The 23,585-nt window shown below is 38.9% G+C and overlaps 2 protein-coding genes and 1 non-coding gene across 3 annotated transcripts; all 3 read right to left on the bottom strand.

Moving 5' to 3' along the window:
* Positions 1-139: 139 nt before the first annotated feature.
* Positions 140-8,566, bottom strand: LOC129373830 (retinal Mueller cells isomerohydrolase-like). Its single transcript, XM_055051919.1, is given in 15 exon segments — positions 140-897; positions 1,236-1,347; positions 1,441-1,535; positions 1,899-2,013; positions 2,630-2,759; positions 2,827-2,969; positions 3,611-3,743; positions 3,839-3,920; positions 4,437-4,584; positions 4,884-5,025; positions 5,155-5,262; positions 5,979-6,129; positions 6,679-6,761; positions 8,163-8,193; positions 8,196-8,566. Coding segments are annotated over 15 exon segments (1,692 nt in total). The 5' UTR covers positions 8,257-8,566; the 3' UTR covers positions 140-739.
* A 5,483-nt stretch (positions 8,567-14,049) lies between these two features.
* On the bottom strand, positions 14,050-22,682 carry depdc1a (DEP domain containing 1a). Its single transcript, XM_055051909.1, has 13 exons — positions 22,287-22,682; positions 21,096-21,361; positions 20,854-20,992; positions 20,360-20,490; positions 20,131-20,261; positions 19,770-19,817; positions 19,301-19,438; positions 18,421-19,044; positions 17,544-17,723; positions 16,567-16,739; positions 15,834-16,010; positions 14,761-14,964; positions 14,050-14,436 (listed from the first exon to the last, which is right to left on the bottom strand). The coding sequence occupies exons 1-13, from the start codon at positions 22,332-22,334 to the stop codon at positions 14,305-14,307; spliced, it is 2,391 nt and encodes a 796-aa protein (XP_054907884.1). The 5' UTR covers positions 22,335-22,682; the 3' UTR covers positions 14,050-14,304.
* Positions 22,683-23,411: 729 nt separating this feature from the next.
* Positions 23,412-23,483, bottom strand: trnah-gug (transfer RNA histidin (anticodon GUG)). Its single transcript has one exon. It is a non-coding gene; the product is annotated as a tRNA-His (tRNA).
* Positions 23,484-23,585: the final 102 nt, after the last annotated feature.

Below are 23,585 nucleotides of genomic sequence, written 5' to 3'. Positions count from 1 at the left end.
GATAGATAGATAGATAGATAGATAGATAGATAGATAGATAGATAGATAGATAGAAACCCACACATAATATATACATAAAATTTAGACTTTAGTTAATCACTGAAGAAACAAAACAAAGACACCACACTTTTCAGTTTGAAACACTTTATCTGACATATAAAGTTGAAACACATAAACAATTTGTATCCAAAATATAAAACATGTTAAACTGCAATGTTTAGTGTTTTGAGCAGAAATTGGTCTGAAATATGATACCAACATGCTTTTTTTTATCCTCAATGAAGGAAAATTAAACTCCAATACCTGGAGGAGAATAAATCAGATGTGGATTCAGTAACATAAAATTTAAACTAAAATAGCTTCAATGTATGATTAAAAAGACAGGAAATATCAGTACAGGAACAACAGGCCCATGAGAAACAGGTGAGTCTAATTAACTGAGGCAGCATCACATGTGCAGGTATCATGACTATGATGAGCTAATCTGCTAATAATGGAGCTAATGTTGACCTTTCTGCCTTTCATTACTGCTTTGTTTGTAAATCTATAAATAAAAGACTAATTAGCTATGCTGTTAGCAGATTAGCTAAATGTAGCTACCACTGGCTAGAAAGCTAAAAGGGAACTAAAAAAACAAAAACAAGCTTCAAATTGTGCCTTTTAATTTCCATGTGATGTATTTAATTCACAAACTGCTCGGAATGTATCAGTAAGTAGAAAACAGGGATTTAAGTGGTGTTCAGGGCGAAGGAGGAGGTTTGTACATCCCGTGTAAAGTGACCGGGATGACGGCGTTGACTTCGGCCCTAGCTAGCTCCGTTAGCATCATGGCGTCCAGAACCAGCAGGAAGCCTGGTCTCTCTGCGCCCGGCTTCACCACCACGCTCAGCAGCACGCCTGCAGACGTCACACAGACCATTCATATACTGATTAGGGGATAGTTTATTAGATTAAAATTAGTTCCAGTAGACTAACTAATAGCGTCTGCCCATAAATCATTTTACTGGTGTAGTTTGGCTGCCATCCACTAGATGGCGCCAATGGCCAGCGCAGCCAGCTGATACAGGCGGAAATAATGGTAGTAAATAATAGGAAATAATGACACCTTTAAATCAAAGTTGGACTGAAAAATATCATTACAAGAGCATTAAATGTCAACTGTTCATTATTTGGTTAATAATTACACATTTAAAGCAAATTTGCATGAGAAATGTCATTAACTTAAACTTTCTTACCTTCGTCTTCCTTCGTGGCTCCAGGTGTGGGAACAAACAGCGGCTCTGATGGGTAACAGTCTTCCTCCTGCCACACCCACGTCTCTTTGGTCTGGACGTTCAGCTTGATGATCTGAGGCAGAAACCAACAGCAGGTAACAAATCTGTGTGTGTGTGTGCGTGTGTGCGTGTGCATGTGTGAGGTGGGCTCCACTCTCTCTCCTACCTTGTCAGGGATGAAGTGGTTGAGTCCAAGGCCGTATGCAAATGAGTATTTCTTTCCACAACACTTGGAGTAGTTAATCTGTGGAAACTCAAAGGCTGAAAAAGACAAAAGGATTTTAGGGTGTCTTGTCACTTTAAATCCCAATAAACTGATGGTGGCCACGCTCCCAACTCAATGTTTACACTCGCATGTGAAAATGGCTGCAAACAGATGCGCCACTATTCAACTGTACATTTCTGAAAAGCAGAAGTGGGGCCTCCTGCACAACAAACAAGAATTTATCAAGTGGTTTCTGGATGGGAAATCAATGACAAAGCACTTTTTCTTTTCCAGCAGCCATTGTACAGGGCATACAGCGGTGAAACCAGCAATTTTTCAGCCACAACAGGAAGGTGATATTGTGTGTGTGTGTGTGTGTGTGTGTGTGTGTGTGTGTGTGTGTGTGTGTGTGTGTTCACCCTGTCTTGGTCCAGAGAACAGAACTTCAGGCTCCAGCCAGATGGACCCGTTGCTGTGGAGGACGGCGGTTGCTGTCGTGTAGGACAGAGACACGAGGTTTCGGCCTTGTTCTTCCTGAATCAACGCAAAAAATTAAATGAAAAATTTCAACTTTTCAAACTCAGAAATATTCTAGAAAATCTTTTTTTTTTAAAAAGTGAGAACTTGAGGACAGAAAATGGAACAGCTGTGCAACAGACTTCAAAATAAAAGCACAACTATGAATGTGTAACTGAAAAATTCTCAAGGGTTGTTTTCCAAAACTTCCAACATAGATGTCCGAACTTTTATCAAATGAAAGTTTACAAAACAGCCAAAGAAATTAGTGGTTTACAACTTTTTTGGGGGGAAAATGTTTGTAGGGGAAGCTAACGTGCGCTAAACATTTTCATAGCTAGCTAATGCACTAAGCTAAAAATAACTATTTCAAACAATACCTGAACAAAATAAAACAAGAATAAATACATTAACACAGGAATATTTAAGGACATGATATATGGTTAATATAAAATTAATTTCAATTGAAGTTAGCACTTTAGCATCAGCCTTTGCTAATGCTAAGGCTGATGCTAATCATATCATTAGTGTAACTATTGCTATGATTTATTTTATGGTTAAATAGTAAAGGTGTTTTTAACAGGATAAAATGAGATTAGGATTGGCAGCATTAAGTGATTGTGTCTGCTCTCACCCTGTGAATGTCCAGTGGCAGAACGTATCGCCTGACCTCCGGCTGAGGCGCACGCATCGCCGCTTTCTTCACCTCCTCCCAGTCCTGCCTCAGGTTGGCCAGGTACAGGTAGTTGTACACAAAATCATGCCTGGAAATACGAATAAAATATCAGTGTTTCGATCAGCAAATAGAGATATCCAGAGCTTCTCAATCACCCTTTCCACGTGCAGAGGTCGACCACGATGAATCCCTGGTCTTCGTAGGCGTTGATGTGGTGAAACAGGTTGAAGGCCGAAGTTCTGAATTTGTGGTTTGTCATGTAACCTGCAGGATCCTTAGTGGCCAAGTGGAACCACGTCTGCAGCAAATAAACACTCAATGATTCATAGGAATGGGAAAAAAATGTTTTGATGTTTTATAATGTAGAGCAGGGGCGTAGCCACGGGGTTGACTGGGGGGGGCCACCAGCTCCGCTTAAAATCTGATTGGACGGCCCAGTCAGAGCTCCTGATCACTTTGTTCATGTCAGACCAGACGTAAGATAGCATTTTCTCCATTTATGTACGGAAGAGGATTAGGGCCACAGAAAAAAAAAAAGAAAAAAGAATTTTGACGCTTGATCTCTTAAAGGCAATATTGGAAGGGAGGGGGGGGGGGCCAGGTGGGCCTAACCCTTTTCCATAGTTCTGTTACAACTATTAGGTAAAGGTAATTTTATTTATATAGCACAATTTCAACAACAAGGCAATACAAAGTGCTTCACAGGAATTAAAAGGAAATACAAACAAAGGAAAAAACAAAAGAAGAAAAAGCTAATAATGCTGATCCAAAGTAAATAAACTAGATACTCCTATTCAGAGTTGGAAGATAAGTATAAGTAACTACTAAATTTTAGTACATCACCATTGTCCTGGTTGTGCCCCTGCTTGGCCCCCTAAAGGTAAAACTCTAGGGCCGCCCCTGCTGAGTGAAGCCTGGACGCTGATATTTCGTTGTTACCCCCATGTTTTCGTTGGATTCAAAGCAGTCCATGTACGTTGCTCCTCTGACGCTCCAAGACGACAGAAACTTGAGCAGGTTGATCTTCACCGGCTGCTCCACAAACACAAAGTAGTTCTCAGTCATACCAAAACTACGGAGAACAAAACAGACCAAAACACACTCATTGAAATGGACAAAAATGGTGAAAAGCAAAAGAAAAAAGTTTTCTGGAGGACAAATGTGAACCTGTGGATGTAGGAAGGCTTCAATCTTTCACTGCTCGGTAGTTGGACGACAACCTGGAATTTCTCAATGGGATCTGATTTATCTAAAGACAAAAAACAGATTTCTCAGATATTTATTTTGCTTCATTTTATTTTCTACTTTATTTCTACTCAATTTTTCACAAAAAAATAGCTTTTGACAGCAGAGATTGACCTGCAGACCAGAACTCGCAAAACACTTAAAAGTCCAGAACAAATTAACACTTTAGGAAATAAATTTAGAAAAAAAATTTTTTTCAGAAAACAAATGAACATTTTATAAAGGAAATTAACAATTCATAAAACACTTAAGTCAAAATTGTAAATTTGTTTAGGGACTTGTGTTTTGCATGTCAATTAGTTTTATAATAATAGGTTTTCCAAAATGTCAATTTGTTTTCTAAAACATAAGTTTGTTCTCCAAAACAGTAGTTTTTTTTTTTTTTTCATTTACAGAATGATTTGTTTTCTGAAATATGAATTTCTTTTGAAAGTTGTAAAAATACAAAATCTTTCTATGACACAAACATGACATGAGAACCTGTAGTTGAACGTTTTTTACGTTTCTCTGCGTTTCCCACCTTTCTGCGCCGGCGGGATCTTGACGATGTTGTACGCCAGACTCATGTTTTTGCCGAAGCAGTTTCCGATGTTGTAGAGCGAACCGTCTGTGTCAACGTGGGGATGCGCCGTGACGCCGTTAATGGACAGGTATTTACACAGATCCACCTGAGAAACAAATGAGAAAGAAATCACAAAAAAACGCCTGGAATCAGTTTCCCCAAATCTATGATGTGGAAAGTTAAACAGTAAAAAATGAACAGCAATAGTTAGACTGTCATCGAGGGAAAGTAGAGGTTTAATTTTCTCAATTATATTTTACCATGCTATTCACACATTTTGAAATGTTGTAGTTCCAAACTAAATACTTTAATTTGCTCATTAAATATTATATATTTAGTTAGGAAGCTAAATATTTATCCTCTGGAATAAATAAAGTATTTGTGAATTGAATTGAATGATTTCACCTTCTGCAGCGTCTCCAGTGAATCTGGATCCACTTTGGTGATGAAGTTTGTCTCTGTGACGGCGTAAAAATCCTCGCCGATCGGATAAATGTTGACTAAGCAGTTATCTGTCACTTCAATGCCTCTGAAGTACGTAAAGAACCTGAACAGACACAAGCACAGCAAGAAACTGATTTCAACTCGGCTTTAGATCGACACTAAGCCCACGATGCTATTCATTAAATGAATTGTTCGTGTTGTCAGCCAGGCAAACATTCACTGTCAGTTTCACCTGGAGAAAATGTTTTTGCAGGGGTCTGGATAGGCAGCGGTGCCGAACTCTGTGATGACGACCCGGTTTTCTGTCATGGCCCGAACATATGCATCCGTCCTGATGAACCTGAAACAGCCATTATAAACTTACCTGCAAAAATATCCATATAAATATGGATATCCATATAGATATGGATGCTTTCTCCTGCCCACAAACATCAATTCTGCACAAAAACAACTCAAAAGCTTCATTTGGACGTAAAAAGAAGATTTTTATTTGCAGAGATTCTTTGAGTTATTGTTGTGGTTTATTGTTTTAGTCAGAATCAGATTTATTAATCTAGTTTCTGGAAACAAAAGAAACTTTAGAGGAAATAAAATATAACGAGTATCACAACGTATGAGGCCATTAAAAATGAAAAATGGGACAAGTTCAACAAAACAAATATAAAACTTTGAAAATGATGTCAGAAATTTTCTAGACTAAACATGGAAATTTTACAGTTTTACTAAAACTTGCAAGAAAAAAATCTAAATCTTTAGATTAATCTGAACAATTTCCTCGAATGAACATGGAAATATATGAAGTTGAAAAGTGCAAAATTTGCAGGAAATAAATTTGAAAATAATCTCATAAATTTTCTGGAGAAAAAACAAGAAAGTTTCTTAGTTGGGAAAATAAATAACATTGCTAGAATTTTCTGAGCTTAAAATGTCAAAAATAATTTTTGAAACTCAGAAATTTCCAAGTTTTTTGGCAGGAATTTTGACCCACAGTGACCCAAACATGCAGCCATATGTGTGCAGCAGCTGAACATTTTAAAATTTGCGATGCATCCTTACTTCCTGAAGTACGTCACCTGATCGCCCTTCAGGTCAAACTTGTGGATCAGCGCTTGTCCATCAAACAAATGGTGGAACGGTTCGTCCCCGATCTCGAAAAGACCCGGACCCATCCGGAGGACGCTTCCCCTGAGCCACGACGGCAAAACACCTGAGGGGACAGTTCATCAAAATCATCTGATGAGACACACCTTACTCCGTCATTTATGGTCCTCATATCGCATGACGCAAAAGAGCACCCGATGCCCCTTCGCGTCAATATATGACAAGTCGGGAGTGAGAATGTGTTGCATTTCGACTCTTCTGATCTTCCATACTGCCTCCTGTTGGATTGAATGTTGTATGGCAAGTCGATTTAACATTAAATTGGTTACAATCCAGATATCTGAAAGTGGTTTATAGACATATTAGTAAATTAAGATATTGCTAATTACATTCTGTCAGATTCACTTTTAATTTGTGAGATTTAATTCAAGACACATAATGAATTACTGAATGCCTGAAACAGAGATTTCAAATGAAGTAACTTAAAGATATCCGACTTTTTGTTCTGATTGGTTATAATTCTAATTCCAGACATCTTTAATACATTTTTTAGTACTTATGTATTTCACGAGTCAGTGACATTACTTTGGATTAGCTTTCTATTTCATCAAAACATCACATTTTGTTCCTTTTCAAATTTCCTCAATGTTTTTACCAGTTATTTCTGCAGAAATCGGCTCATTGACTTCCTCCACCGTCTCAAAGATCTTCCGGTAACCTGCAGCAGGATGTTCCACTCTGACAACAAAGTTGAAACCACATTGAAAACATCAAACCTCAAACATAAGTAAAGCTTTAAATCGTGTGAATTTATGTAAGTGAGATTATTTTGATTTTCTACTTTTAATAAATTAGAAAACATTCAAACTTTATCTCCATATGATCAAATGTGTAGTTTTGTAGAAAGAGTTTCAGATTTTATCACAACAAAATGTGCAAAAAGTGAATACTTTAAACAGGCTGGCGACTGAGGATGTATTTTTATATGTAAATGGTATTGAGTAATAGTTCTGGCGCATTAAATTGATTCAAATCATAACTGTTTACGGCTCCATCAGTCCTGGCAGCTTCACACCAGCTTTCAATTTGTGCTTCTACGCCCATTTTACATTCCTCTGTTAGTCTGGACTTCCCATCTGAACTTTCTCTCTAATCTTCCTGTTAAAGTCTTACAATCTGCTTTTCTTCTCGTCTCGTCTGCAGGTCGATCTCTTCTGTGGTTTTCAACATTAAAAGCAGCTTTTTAAAAGTTTTCTTTATTTTCTTTGGAGCTGTAAAAGTCAGGCTGTTTTTCCAAACCTGGGAAACTTTCCATCTCATCTGAAAACAAAACCTGGATTTTTGCTCCAGTTTCTGGAACAAATATCTTTGTGACTTGAAATGAGACAAAACTAACTTGAAAGTAACTTTTCAGCTCCAAATAGGAACCTGTTTTAAATCAATAATCCCTGATTATTGATGAAAACGTTGTAGTTCACCTGGCAATGACAGGATGTTACGTAGCAACCCAGTTGTAGCTCCACCAGCAGATTATTTCACTTTTTACATTTTATAAGTGAAATAATTTCCCTAGTGCTTTTTATTAATACCAAGGAATAACAGGCTTAAAACAAGTTTCTATTTGTTGCTGAAAAGTTCCCTGGAAGTTTGTTTCATCTTTTGTGCTGGAAACTGGAAGAAGATGCTGAAGATTGTTTTTTTTTTTTTTTTTTTTTTTTCAGTAAAACGTCTCTGGCTTCATTTCAGAAAACCAAAACATTTTCAGACCAGAATTTAATCTGCACCAGAAAAAACACAAAATCTTGCAAAGCTTTTAGTTTCTGGTATCTTCCTACAGTGGAAACAGGAAAAACTCAGAAGTAACTTTTTGTTCCACTGGCAATTATTTCACTTTTAACAAGATTTCTGACATGATCTGCCAGTGGAGCTAGTATTAATCATATGAAGTACTGTTTTCACTTAAAACAAGCTACTTCTGGCTGAAAACATAATTTAGTTAGTTTAAAATCAAGCGTAATGAGACACTTGGTAAGATTTGTTGTTTTGTCTTTTGGTAAAACTCAAAAAGCCGAAACATTTCGACATCAGAACCGACTCCAGCGTCTGTTTCCAGAGTAAATAATGGAAACGTTTCCTCACCTGCTGACCATGTTGTTGCTGAATCTCCGACTGCTTGCAGAAGAGACTCTGGTTCGGATTTAAACCACACAAACATTTCCTGCTGCTCCCCCATCCTTCCTCACTCCTCCTCCTCCTCTTCGTCCTCAGACTTTCACCCCCGCCTCCCCCGGGCTCCTCCTGGGCTGAACAGACCAGCTTTGTCTCGGCTCCTTTCAGATGCCAGAACCTGGCCTCCATGTTGGATTTCCTCTCGACCTGGAAACCCGACCAGCCTCCGCTCCTCATGATGTGGGTCGCACCAGAAACGCTGAATTTTAAAACCCGCCGTCCTTTGTAGTTGCATGAACATGCAGAAGCAATTAGAGCTGATTAGTTCCTGCTGCTTTTCAGCAAACATTTGGAAAACTTTGTTTTTTACTGTTGAAGAAAGGAGAGCAAGTCTGAAAAACATCTTAATTCTCTAACTTTTATAGAAAATATATATTTTTAGATATTTGTTGAAACTTTAACTGTGTTGAGAATCTGTGAAAAATAAAAATGTTTTAATTAGAATCAACCAATCAAGAGGCAGGAGGCGGGTCTTAGTGCAGATAGACAGATCCCCTGTAGATGTTTCTCTGCCATTACTACATTTAGCAGCACCTACATGAGTATGATTGCCAGCGCTAAGCCCCGCCTCCTGGCTATGATTGGTTGTTTTTGGTGCATTTCAGCTCAAGCGCAGGTGAAGGACATCGATCTTTTCAAGGATTATCTTCCTCATAAACTATCAGGACAAGTAGACAGTTCTAACAAAAATGTAAAAATCTTTTTTTTTTCTAAAATAAAAGTCACAGAGTATGACCCTAGAGCAATAAGGCTGAAGCTAAAAGTGCAACAAATTACATTTTATTTGTAAAAATAAAAGGTAAAAAAAAAAAATGAAGCCAGTCCAAACGACCAGTTAGCTTTAATTTTATTTTATCTTCTGTACCGGGGCCCTGGCCTCCCGCTGACCCCCGACTAGAACCACCCATGCTGTTAAACTTTCATAAGCAAGCAGTTCATTTTATGAAACTAAAGAGTCTTTTCTTTCACCACCCTGTAAAGGAACTGATAATAAAAACTGAGAAGGATTATAGCATCACACAAACCAGGTTTATTTCCCAACATTTGCATAGTAAACATTTATAGGTGCATTTTCACTCCTATGTTCAGGTTTTGACACAAAGTATTTCTGTGGTCACTTAACTTCATTTGAGGTATAAACAAACTTCATAAAGTCAAATACACATTTAGAACAAAAGAGGGAAACTAAAAGTAGAAGTTAGTTTTTATGTCTGAAGTACCTGAGCATGAAAAGTAACAATTTAGGAGTTTTGATTTGCATTTAGTAAATTAAAGGCCCGATTTATAACCAACAATACTGAGTTAAGCCTCAACTAAGTCTTTATAACTCAGAAAAGACAAACATGACGGCGAATGAAGGTTTTCTTCTGAAACACTGAAAAACATTTTCTAACCTGCATGTAAAGCAGGAATATGAGACGGCGTCTTCCAGCCAACGCAGAAAAAACTAAAACAATGAGAACATTTCTGAAAATAATTTTCAGAATAATTTGAGAAATTTTCTAGAAAAAATTAAACTTGAAAGTTTTGAGTTTCAAAATGGGAAAATTAACTTTTTTAACTTCCAAGTTTTCTAAGTTTTTTTTCTAGAAAATCTCAGACTCAACCGTCTGTTTTTCTTTACAATCTTTGACTTTTCAAATTCAAATTTACAAGATTTTCTATGAAATTTTAGATATTTCAAACTCAGAAATGTTTTTTCTATAAAACGTCCTATATTCAGCTAATTTTTTGCCAGAAATAAACTCTCTTTTTGTCTTCTGTCTGTAATTGGCTATAGAAATAAAAATCCCAGCTTTATTTGAATTATTGCAGTTAAATCTGGAAACCTGAAGAAGCCATAACACAAAACAAAAACCTCCATTAAAACAAAAGGTCCTAGTCAAAATGTCAAGTAGCACTACTACAAGAAACTCACTTATCAGATTTGGAACATGCAAAACTAAATAAGTCCTGGGCTGATAAAGTTTACTATTCGTCGCACTGTTCTGGAAGGAAAAGGGGTGTGGCTATATTAATACATAGGCAGATTAACTTTACTGAAACGTTAGTTCATAAGGACAAGGAAGGTAGATTTATATTGGTAAATGGGATAATTGATGGAACAGCAGTATCCTTCATAAATGTATATGCCCCTAACGAAGATGTTCCAGGATTTATCAAGTCGGTTTTTAATATGATTGCAGAGCATAGCTCCGGTCTACTGATTGTGGGGGGTGATTTTAATTGTGTAATGTCAATTTAGATAGGCAACCAACCGCTAAGACCCCATTATCCAAAATGGGAAAAATGCTTAGAAATTTGTCTGTGGAGGCTGGATTAGTGGATGTATGGCGATCCAAATTTCCAAAGGAGAGAAATTTTACATTTTACTCAAACAGACATGCATCTTACTCACGAATAGATTACTTTTTTACTGCTAAGGCTGAGCTGCACAGAATTGAGGATATCTCAATACTGCCCATTACAATCTCTGACCACGCACCAGTTACTGTCAAGTGGAATATAGGATTGACACCATCAGTTAAACAATGGAGACTTAATACCTCTCTTCTTAATGACAAAGACTTTGTTGCTTTTGTTAAATCGGAGCTCAAAACTTATTTAGACATAAACAACACCCCTGAAACATCTCCCATAATGTTGTGGGACTGTGCAAAGGCCTATTTAAGAGGCAGCATAATCTCCTACACGACAGCAAAAAAAAGACAAAAGGCAGCAAAACAGAAATATTTAGAAGATAGAATTCGGGATCTGGAACTTCAACATAAAAAGACTAGGGCATCCAAGGTTCTGAACGATTTGAATACAACACGCAGAGAGCTCCAAGACTTACTATCAGAAAAGATAGAAGGTAATCTTCGTTTTGCCAAGCAGCAGTACTATGAAAATGGAAATAAAGCGAGCAGACTTTTGGCCTTCCGTCTTAAAAAACAGCAGTCCTCAAATGCGGTTCAAAAGCTAAAATCGGGCAATAAATCTATTCTAAAACCAAAAGATATTGCTGAAACTTTTGCAGAATTTTACAAGGTTTTATACCGAGATACTGACACTTGCTCTGATGAAAGTAAGATAGCAGACTATTTACAAAATATAAATATTTCTGAGTTATCCGATACAGTAGCTAAACAATTAGATAAGTCAATTCAAGAAGAAGAAATTAAAAACGTTGTCTTATCCCTTAAAAACAATAAGTGTCCTGGTCCTGATGGTTTCATAAATGAATTCTATAAATGTTTCATAGACATCGTTAGTCCACTTTTATTGGAAGCATACCGCTTCTCTTTAGAAACCAAAACAATGGCGCCATCCTGGTCTGATGCCACAATAGTTGTATTACATAAAGAAGGTAAAGATCCCACTGATTGTGGGTCATATAGGCCGATATCGATGCTTAATGGGGACGTACGCATTCTAACCGGTATTCTGGCGAGACGATTAAATGTCATAATAAATCAAATCATACATCCAGATCAAACTGGATTTATCGTTGGGAGGTATTATGGAAATAACTTGCGTCGTTTATTAAATATTATGACTCACCAAAAAGAAAATAAAGCTATGACGGCTGTAATATCTTTAGATGCCCAAAAGGCTTTTGATCGGGTGTCATGGAAATACCTTATTCAAGCGTTAAAAAGGTTTAAATTTGGGCCTAAGTTCATAGATTGGATACAAACATTGTATTCATCCCCACAAGCGGCAGTCAGAGTTAATGGTTTCAGGTCTACGAGTTTCAAGCTGGAGCGTGGATGTAGACAGGGGTGTCCTTTGTCACCTCTATTGTTCGCAGTCAGCATTGAGCCATTGGCCCAGCTAATTAGGGACAATGATGAAATTAAAGGAATTTTGATTGGTGCAGAGGAACATAAAATATCTCTTTACGCAGATGATGTACTTTTGTATCTGTCTGATCCTACATCATCAATACCACGTCTGAGGGAAATGATCTCTGTTTTTGGCCATTTTTCGGGCTATAAAATAAATGTTGATAAGACAGAGGCAATGGATGTCAATGGCAATATTCCACTAGGGGTTAAACAACAAAGCGGCTTTAGGTGGCCAGGGAAGGGCATTAAATACCTAGGCATCAATATTCCTGTCTCATTAAATGATTTGTATCATGTCAATTACAGCAAAACGCTGGATATAATTAAAAAGGATCTAGAGCGATGGTCAGCATTGCCTCTGTCCCTCCTCGGCCGCATTGAAACCATTCGTATGAATCTGTTACCCAGATTATTGTATTTGTTCCAGATGGTGCCAGTTGGCATACCAAAATCTACATTCCTTGAATTGGATAAAATGATATCGAAATTCATATGGCAAAGCAAGCGCCCTCGCATAAAATATAAAACACTTCAAAGAAGTAAGATGGAAGGGGGTCTCAATCTTCCTGTTTTAAAATACTATTTTTGGGCAGCTCAGTTAAGGCCTTTAATTTCATGGATCCAACAGGACTCTCAAACAAGATGGCTGAGTATTGAGCAAGCGAAGTGCTCAGTACCATTAAAGGTATTGCCATTTTTAGATATTCCAGTAAAGGAATTGCCTCTGTGGACTAAAACCACTCTTAACATTTGGAACAAAGTGCGAATTTCATTCAAAATACCTAGAGGTTTATCAATATTAACAAGTATTGGACATGCCAAATCCTTCACACCCAATTTCTTAGACAGAAATTTTTCTAAGTGGGCTGAACAGGGGCTTATATTCATTCACCAGTTGATTGACAGGAACGGACTTATGTCATTTGAAGAGTTATGTCGTAAGTTTAATCTCCAGAAAAATGATTTCTTTAGACATTTACAGTTGCGCTCTTTCTTGTCTGCACACAGGGACTGGAAAAGAATACTAAATCCCACACCATTAGAAAATCTTCTAATCCAGTTCCAGAAAGGGGAAGGGAATAAAAAACTGATAGCAAAGTTATATAGTGTATTTCTGTCAATGAACCTTAATAAACCCACTTGGACAAAGCAAAGATGGGAGGCAGAGACGGCCAAAATCATTTCTGACGAAACGTGGGAGGGAGTCTGGACTGAAGCACATCGAGTTACAAACTCGAATATGTGGCGGGAATTTAAATGGAAAATTATTAGCAGATATTTCAGGACCCCAGATGTAGTTGCTAAGATGGACCCTACGGTTCCAAGCTTGTGTTGGAGAAACTGTGGCTCAGCAATCCCCAACCATACACACATTTTCTGGTCATGCCCCAAACTTCAAAACTTTTGGGATGAGGTGTATGGAGCTATAAGCTATATCTTTCCAGGGGTTTTACCAAAGGATGTTACAGTTGCACTACTTGGTATTATACCAGAAGGTTTGCAAGGACGGGCTAAAGTATATTTGCTAAATATCCTTTTTACAGCAGCCCTGAAATGTATTACAATCAGGTGGATGCAATTGGAGCCACCTTCCTATGACTTATGGGTTCAAAAAGTAAGGGAATTGTATAGAATGGAACAAATAACATACTCATTAAGACTTCAAAAAAACACTTTTAGTCGGCGCTGGGGCCCAGCAGAAGCTCTGTTGATGTAAATAAACCCAATAGGTTTGTCATATGGTGTTTAACTATCCCACGAAGTGTCTATTTCCATTTTAGGATTGTTTAGTAAGACGTCAACAAATGTGATGCTGAGGTCGTAAGATATTATGCTGAGATGTTTATTTTATAAAAATCATATTGTCAACATTTGTATTATGTACCACTGATGTATGGCTGTATATTTGCTCTGTAGAAAATAATAATAAAAATGTAAGTTCAAAAAAAAAAAAAACAAAAGGTCCTCAAAAACATTTAAAAGAAAAAAATATCCTAGCAGATTTAAAACTTTAGTCCTCTCCATGTAATCATTTATATAAGTTAAAATTTAGGCTCTATTGTTTAACATTTCTCCCAAATTTGCTGTAAATGCTGTTTTCAGAGTATTTGAAAACAAGTGAACTAAATCTATTCAGCTGCCTCAGAGTCGCTCTTCCTAAAGGATATGGGTGGAGTTTCCTCCAGTAACAGTTTGACAGTGATGCGAGCGCCGCCGCTGCGTCAGGTCCTGATGCTGAAGCTCTTCTTGATGCTGAGCAGCGGCGCTTTGATCTTTGGCTTGTTGTCGGTTTTGCTGGTTTGGCTGCAGGAAGGGAAGCGGCGGCTGTAGATGTCGGGGTATTGCTTCTGAAACTGAACAACATGACGCCAACGGCCAGCAAACGTCAGTCACTAAAAACTGTTTGGTAATTGTTCCTATCAAATAAGAAATTAAATTAAAAATCACAAATGGATAAACTTGGATAATAAACGTGATTTTCATCATTCAAACGGCATTTGGTCCAGTTTCTAATATAAATATCAGTTTGAGTTAATCGGCTGATGATGAGTTTCTCATATTTCATTTTCTCACAGCCTTCAGTCCAAAAGCTGCTGTGGAAACTGAAGTTGAAGTAAAACTGGAATGATTTTGGGTTGTAGCCAGACCCATTTCTGGTTCTGGTTCCGTTGGCTGACCTGCTTTAGCTTCTTGCGCCGGTCCTTCTCGGGGAGGTTCTGGTCCGTCAGCAGGATCTCCAGCAGCTCCTCCATGGCCTTCTGGGACGACTCCGCTTTCTGCTGCTCGAACTCGGCGCCGCTGATCTGTTTGCAGAACGCGTACATCGGCACGGGAACGCAAACCGGGTCGGCGCCGTCGCTTGGACCCGGGTCGACAGGAACCTGGAGTCAGGGCGGCCCAAAAGTCACAGAACAAATTATAAATTGTAGGAAAATGTGATTTTGCGTCTCAGATTGATGTTGAGATTAAAGTTTAACAGTAAAATTCAATCATTTTAAGATTTAATTTTACATTATCTCACTTTTCCAGCTCCAAACTTTAGAACCAAAAAATACAAATGAACTAAAATTATTATGTTACATAATTTCTTACTGTCATTAATAATTTTTTGTGGTGGTTTTCTGCATCGTACAGGAGGAACAATGTGAACAAAACAATATAATATTTTACACAACTGATGCATCTGAACACAAAATTCATATAAAACACATTAAATATAAAACATTGAGTCATTAGAAATAATAAATATTACTTTGAAACAATAGTAAACATTGTTAAAGTAAATTACCTTAAAGCTCAAGTTCAATACTGAAATACAAAATGTATCCATAACTAAAGCTTTTCTTACAGGACAAGTTTGTTTAGTTAGAATCATTCTATTTGTTATTTCTGTTGTTTTATGATATTTAAATGTTCCAGTGATGAAGTTTCACTTGTATTTGAAGTTTAATGATTTTTTTTTAGAATGTGTTTTGCATTAATGTTACTTGAAAATGATCTCTAAACATTATTCTTGTTCATCGCAGCAGAAACTTCTGGGGTAATTAATTTGTTATTGTGTGGATGAAACTTTTTGGCTTCAACTGTAAAAAACATTTTTCCAAATTTAGACTTTTAATCAAATGTTGGATGGCATTTTATTACAAAACCATGAGGTTGAAATATCTGGCACTTTTCAGATCTTGAAACCAGTGACTATAAACCGAAGCGCCGTCGGGGATTTCTCCAGCCTCTCCGTGGGAACGCGTACCTGCACGGTGCGCAGGAAGTGGACGTGGTCCCTGATGGCGCTCCGCAGGAACTCCGGGACGGAGAGGACGCTCTGCTGGTGGTCCATCAGGAAGGAGACGAGGCGCGTGGCCAGCAGCTCGTCCAGGTCGCCGTCCTCGGCGCTGCTCAGGACGCAGCCGGAAAACGTGTGGACCATCTGGACAACAACAGCACTTCACTTCAAATAATTCAGAACTGGTTTGGTTTTTTTAATAATGTCTGATTTCAGGCAGCCATGAGTTCTGTGGCAGAAAATATCTGATACATTTTGACATCATTACCAAATAATCAAATTTTTCATCTCAATCCTCCTTTTGATTCCTGGTAAATATGAAACATTTCATATTAATCAAGCCTAATGCTGATTTGTTCTCATGTTTTTTCCTTCATGTCAGACACATTTCCATTTCTAACTAGAGCAGCAAAGATCTAAATTAAGTATTTTAACAAATTTTACATTTTAAAAATGATTAGAAACAAAAATTATGACAATATAAGATGAAAAAATGTATGGAATTAAATGTTTTTTGCTTTTATTTTCCCCTCATCTTCCTGCAGTGAAACGCTGTGACTTTATTTCCCCACTTCTAACATAAAAAACAATGATAATCTTTATTGAGCGATCAAACATGCGCTGCGTTTTGTTGCTCTGTGACATAAAATCTCAACAAAAGAATGGAACTTTTGCGTTTGGAATCGTGTTGGCTCCTCACCAGCGTCCGGGTGCCGATGGCCGGATGGAGGCGCGGCATGTCCACGTTCTGGCTGATGCGGGACGCCATCCTCATGAGGAGCTGCAGCTTCCTGCGGGACGCCGGCGGGAGCAGCAGCGTGCAGAGCTGCAGCGCCTCGATGGCGACGTGCTCGCACTGCGGCTGGAGGACGCCTGCAAGAGGAAGGACATCAGAGGCGACATGGAGGCCAAACCGGGCTAATCAGGAATCACATCTATTCATGGTAATTACGACACAAATGAATAGATTAATAAACTACAACTATGATGCAAAGTGAGCTGGGTGAGACTCAGGTCTGGATTTTCTCCAGGCCCAAAGTAAGAAAAACATTTCAGGAGTTTTTCCCATTTTATAATGGAAATAATCTCCCAGTAGAACTAGAACCTGTTTCAAATGAATATTTTAACATGTTTACCTTAAATAAGCTCATATATTGATGAAAGTCATTTGTATGGATCAACATTAGGTTTTTTTTTGCTCTTAAGTTTATTTTGTTTCCTTTTACTTTATATAAATCACTTTGAAAATGTGCTACATAAATAAAATGACCTGGAAAGTTAGTAAACTTGAAATGAGTTAAAACTAAAGAAAAACCACCTGGTAAGATTTTAAGGTTTTATAGTGTTGAGCTGCTTTTGAACCATAATAACTGGAACATTGACCAACATATTTGATGTAAATTTGACATAATTGGAAACTGAATCATGTTTTTAGAATGTAAAGGATTTCAAACTGCCTTATTGCTGAAAATCCTGCACAAATAAAGTTACTGTTAGGTAGAAGTTAAGAAGCATCAGCTGTTCAAAACATGCAGGTAAAACAGAAGCAGCACAAAACTATCCACACTGCATTCAGACAGAGACGTTTGCAGGCTGCGTTTGAATTCATTTCAGGGAAAAGTTGTTAGTGGAGGCGAGGCAGTGAGATCTGGCGTCGCAGGCGGGAGAAGGTCTTACTGTGCTCAGGTTTGGGTTGGGGGAGCTGGAAGTGTCTGGCAGCCACGCGGACGGGCAGATTGAGCTGCGACGCAGACCGATGCGGCGGCGGCGGCGGGTTGGACACGTCCAGCGAGCTGAGGCAGCGGCGGGCGGCGGGCAGCGCCCAGAGGTTAGAGGTACTGGAGGCGGGGCCGTGAGCTAGGGGTGGGCGATATGGACTTATCACGATGCCACGGCATCAATCTGGTTTAGGTAACTGATTCATGTGATTATGTGTCACTAATCTGCACACAGTATCTGCAATCATATTTTCAAATGTATTGGTTTTTATTAATGCTCTCAATGAAAAATCAGTGCAAGAAAAATGATCAAACTAACAATCCAGTTAATGATTTTAAACATCATTAACTGGGAATCATGACTAGACCTGCCACAGTAAACAATAAGCCAATTTATGGCACGATCAATTAACGTGAGATCAATAATTTCTGTTAGCATGATTTATTGATTCTCTTTCATTCCACAAAAATTACATGATAAGTTTTCAGTTTGGTGTTTTGGTCTCACTCGTCCTTTTCTCAAAAGAATATTTGTTTTTATTTGTTGTTTTGATTATTTAAAGCATCTTTCTATTTCAGCATCAAATGTTGATCAGAATTTAACTTATTGATTTCTGAGAATGTCTTCTTGCTTTATTAGGCTGTTATTTGCTTCAACATGTTCTCAAAGCAACCATATTATTGCTTATTGCAACAACTTTCAGGAGAATTTACCATCCAGGAAAATGATTTATTGTGACAGGCCTAATCATGACGATAATAAAGTTTAACGATTTGTATTTTGATTAGTTTTATCGCGATAGCTGACGATTGACGCGATGAACGCCCACCCCTACCTGGAGCTGGGAGAGAGAGAAGATGTTGGGAGGAAGATGGAGGACACTGGTTCACATTGAGGCAGCTGGACCATTTTGTCCCGCCGCGTTCTTCGTCTTTGGTTTTCATGACGATGTCCAGGCAGCTGCTGGCGCTGCCAGGCCGCGCCGACGCCTCACCGTCTAACGCTCTGATCCTAGAACCAGCGGAGCGTTTCCTCCTGGTTACACCTCCTGCTGCGTTTTCGTGAACCAAACTGTCTGCTTTGGTCGTAAACGTTGTGTTCAAGTGCCCTTCCTGAGGTGGGAAAACGGGATTTTCGTCGCTGGACGGAAACGGCTGCAGGAGAGGAGGAGAGCGGTCCAGGATGGTTTCCAGGGAGCAGCTTCTTGTGCGAAGCCTAACCGTTTTCAGATTCATGCCGCCGGCGCCCGACTCCTTGCGTGCCTGGAGCGTCCCGCTGAGGACGCCCTTCATGGGCGACTCGGCCTCGTCGCAGGAGCCCTGCCTGAGCAGCGACAGCAGGAGGCACTCTGTGGAGAGAAACGACGACTTGGCCGGCGGCGCCGCAACCGACGGCAGCTCCGAACTCTTCCGCTTCCCGCGCTGGAGCGTAGGGGGCGCTGCGACATATCCACACAACACTGGAAGCAGATGCAAACAGGGACACAGGCGGAGAAGCAAGCAGCACAGGAACAGGGTTAGAGGTCAGAGGTCAGCGCAAGCAGAAGGTGAAGGGACAGGGTGCAGTTAATTCACACTTTTACATGAGTAGCTGCGTTTCCATGACACAGAAAAACAACAACAACCAGGACGACTGTTAGCATTCAGAGACAGTCACATCAACAGGCTGGTCGCTGGGATTCAGCTGAGCGGCTCAGGCTGAAAATCGTTGCCTACCCAGAACGTTGATGAACAGTTCGTACAGTTCGTATGTGAGCAGCGGCTGAGGGAGGCTGTAGAAATAATCGGACACCGTTTTGAAGACGTCTCTTTCGAAGCCGGGGTAGGACGGCTGGTCGCTGTCGTACTTCGGCCCTGCGGACCAACAGAACTTGGTCACCGGCTGGTTTAGGTTGGTTCCTCCTTTCCCATTGAAAACTCCTGCATCATTACGGCCACATTCTCCTCCCACTTTAAATAAAACAATTTGTTGAAGTAATTTTCACATTTTCTTGATGAAACGTTTGTCATGCACTTCCGAAAACAACCTTGGATGACAGTAACACCCACCCCCCAAAAAAAAATCACGCTTTTCACCTCTGTACCCACAATCCATTGCTGTACTTCTACAGCAAATAGTTGCATAAACCCACATTGCCTGAAATCATGATGATGTCGTGTTTTCTGAGTAATCTGTTGTACTCACAGTTCGCCAGGCACTTCATGGCGGACAAAACCCAATGAGGAAGATCATCTGCAAAGACCGACAGGTGAGACTGAGCCAGGAACTCATTACTGCTCTGCTTCCTGAACCAGGTAAAACTGAAACTGTCACTCCAGTAGAACATTTTAACAGTTAAAACAGTATTATACATAAACAATTATATTTATGATACAGTTTGGGTTTAATTACGGCTCTGAGTTTATTGTTCTTTCAGCAAATGGTCTTTTTTAAATCTATAAACTTCAGTATTACTAAATTTGTTGATGATTATTTTAATAATTGTTTCTGTTTCTTTCAATCTACCAGGGGTGTGAATAATTAACCGGTGCGGTCCATCACTCACTGCTCTTGTCCTCCAGCGTGACGACTCCGTGTTTGTTGACCTTGGTCATGTTGTGGATGATGTTCTGAGGGTTTACGTGCCGCCGGTCCAAAACCTCATCCAGAGAAGAGACGCCCAGAATCCTTTGCAGGCTGGAGAAACACAACAAACGTTTGCATCTCATAATAATGTGGATTTCTGATGCAACATTACGTCTGTGAGTCTGGTTGTTCAGTGTTTGTGTTTTTACTGTGTCAGGGTGACGTCTCTCCAGATTTCCTGCTCATCCTGCAGCGTCAGCTCTCGTCTCTGGTGCTGCTGCTCTTCTGCCGGCGGATTTGATTCGTCTTGCGGCGTTTGGAGTGCAGGATCTACGTTCTCCTAAAAACAAGTTGGAATCAAGTATTTATATCTCTGTAGTTATGCTGCTTGGGCTGTCGGACTGTTTTCTACTGACTAGAGGACAAAAATCTTCATTCTGGTGCTTTTCTTATTTTGAAGTACAATTTTGTTTGTAGACTTCAGAATTCATTTTATTTGTTGTTTATTCGTTTTAGATATTTAAGATGTCTTCCAGTTCCAGTGTTAAATGTTCAAGAGAATTTAAAGTTTATTGATCTTTGAGGATGTGTTCTTGCATTATTACGTCACAAGGTTATCGCTGATACTGACCAAATGATCTGACTTCAGATGGTGAGAATAAAAACGTGTATGTGTTTTTATAAACATCTGGTTTGTCCTAACCATGGAGTCTTTCTCCTGTTTCTTGAGGTTCCTCAGTTTGAAGAAACCTTCCCGGTCCCGGAGCGACGGACGCTTTTTTATGGACCTGGAGCCTGGCGCCGGACACGGGATCGGTTTCAGAGGAGAAGTAGATGGGAATCTGAAAAAAAAAATTAAAATAGAAAAACACACACGAACAACTTACCTTTGATTAAATCCTAGTTTAGGTCACATATGTTTTTAAAATATGACATTAAAGTCACCTGAAGAGCATGTGGTTGTCCTCCAGATCCTCCGTTCCCCAGCGGCCCTTCACGTCTTCAATCACATGGTTCTTCAGGAACTTCTTGAGCAGCTGAACGGTTTGCTGTCTGGTGACTTCGGGGCCGAAGTTGCTGTTGCTCTGGAGCAGCTGGTGCAGCCAGTCCACGGCGGCGGCGGCCGTGAAGCAGGAGGCGTGGTGCCTGAAGTTCTGCCAGTGCTTCTGGACAGGCATGCCGGCCCGAAACAAACGTGTCACTTCATTCCACTGAAAGAAAAACACAGACAGATTAGTATTGATCCACCGATTGCAGTTGTCTGGCCGATCACCAATGGCCAATCTTTAAAAAGACAGAAACCAGAACAGCAACAATTATTCTTACTGATGCAAAAATAGTCAAACACAATAAGTATTACAGTTACTTTGAACTACAGGCACAAAAATGTTGCATAAGCACTGTGCACCTGACAAGGGTGAAAAAAAATGGTAACTGTTTCTGTCGGTTATTTCTTGATTTTTTCCATTTCTTTAACAGAACTATGAGTACCGTCCTGTGAATTGTAAAGCAAGATGTTTTTTTCCTGCTTACTTGTCTTAGGACACAGAATAAAATTTAGCTGTTGAGTAATTGCTGCATATTTACATCGCCATGAATTGTGGTAATGTTGAATAACATGCACTGTCCATATCAAATAAATTTAAATTCAATATAGTTGCACAGTATTATTTTTCCTATGCACACTTCCTATTCATATTTTCCTATTCATGCTTCAATTTGCCTGTTACTTTGCTGCCAACATACCTGAATGCTCCCACTTTGAAACAAAAAGGTTTTTTTCTTTACTTTAAATGCATTTAAACACTGTATTATAAGACATTCTTGCATGTTTCAATCAAGAAAGTTTGAAATTTAAGTCAATTAAAATGAACAAAGTTAACCAAGCATGATAAGCATTTAGTAAGATAACTGCCAAAGTATTGGGTTTTCCTCCTGAATAGCTGCTGAGAAGTTCTGGTTTTAAAGTCAAGGAATGTTTTTGAGAAAAAGTCAAATAAACAAGCGTCGTTTTAGTTTAAATTTCTGTTTAGATGAGGTGTACGCAACTGTTACTACTTGTTTGAAACGAAAACTTTTCCGTTAATAGCATAATTAGCTAGGTCTCATTCTGCTCTATAAACAACAAAAACTCACCAATTTTGTAGCTCGATAGGGTCCAGGAGTGATAATACGAGTGTCCATGTTTAATAATAAAAACACGAAGTTGTTTCCACCTTATCCAGAGTAGAGAAACAGCGTGAAGTCCATTCTTTTGAGAAATATCTGTCGATGTTTTGCTACTAGCTAACTAGCAGCAGGGCTCATCGCTGGCTGCTCCCGGTCCGTTCAAAATTACGAGCCGTCCGCTTCTGGCAGCTGATTGGACAGCGCTCAAATCACGTGACACGCATTCGGTTCCGGAAGCTGGAAATCCACAAAAACTTCATCCAATCAGCATAAGCTTCACAAGCAGGTAATTAATAGACAATTATGCCTGCTTTTTATTGTAACAATGGACAATTATTGACAATAATTAAATGAAATGAGTTGGATTTTATTTTGTAGTACTTTAGTTACCTCCATATTTATCTTGTGTATAAAAACCTTGTTTAAAGACTGTTTTAAATATGTTGCACTTTAAAATTATTACATTTGGTGGTGGGTTATATAATGCGAATTATATATTATATATATTTATTATCTAGAAAACAGAAGTCAAATCAGCTCCAATTACGAACCAAAAACAAATTAACTACTAAATCATCCCTTCTGACTGTTATGTTATTTTTCTTGACATATATTTGTTTTGCTAGTGTTAGTATTTCATATGTGGACCACATGTTCTAAGCTTTATGTAATTTTATAAATTACCAATTCACATAAAAAAAATACTGACAACCAGGGTTTCTTGTCTTTGGTCTTCATTGTGTTGTTTGCTGGATTTCTCCAGCAAATCTCCAGTAAATGCTTTGAAGGCATTTAGGTGCTCTAATTGGTTTTATTTATGGTTTTTATAATATTAGAGGGTTTATTACATTTTTAATTTTTTTATTTTAGTGGTGTCACAAAATATTGACAAGTTTAAGTCAATATTTTTTTGCAAAAGTTCCTCTCCTTCATAATAATACATTCTTTTAGTGTGTGCACTCTCAACTTAGGGAGATTGGCAGTAGCAAAAGGTAAAGCAGAAGGCAAAATTTTATTGTAAATACAATAATTATCTGCTGTCAAACATGTTTTAAACAAGATCTCAAACACAAAAACACAACCAGCTTCTCTTGCCGTGACCCGGATTCGAACCGGGGTTGCTGCGGCCACAACGCAGAGTACTAACCACTATACGATCACGGCGAGCTATTCAGCTTGGTGAGTGACCGGTGGTCCGACGAGAAATGCTTGCCTCTGACCTACGAAATGATTTTATCGCGATTTGGGTGGTAATGAAGCTGAAGT

The sequence above is a fragment of the Poeciliopsis prolifica genome, unplaced genomic scaffold, assembly GCF_027474105.1.
Source record: "Poeciliopsis prolifica strain line A6 unplaced genomic scaffold, Auburn_PproV2 SCAFFOLD002, whole genome shotgun sequence".
In the NCBI taxonomy this organism is placed as follows: domain Eukaryota; kingdom Metazoa; phylum Chordata; class Actinopteri; order Cyprinodontiformes; family Poeciliidae; genus Poeciliopsis; species Poeciliopsis prolifica.
Note: the sequence above shows the minus strand (reverse complement) of the source record. Positions and strands in the feature narration are given on the sequence as shown.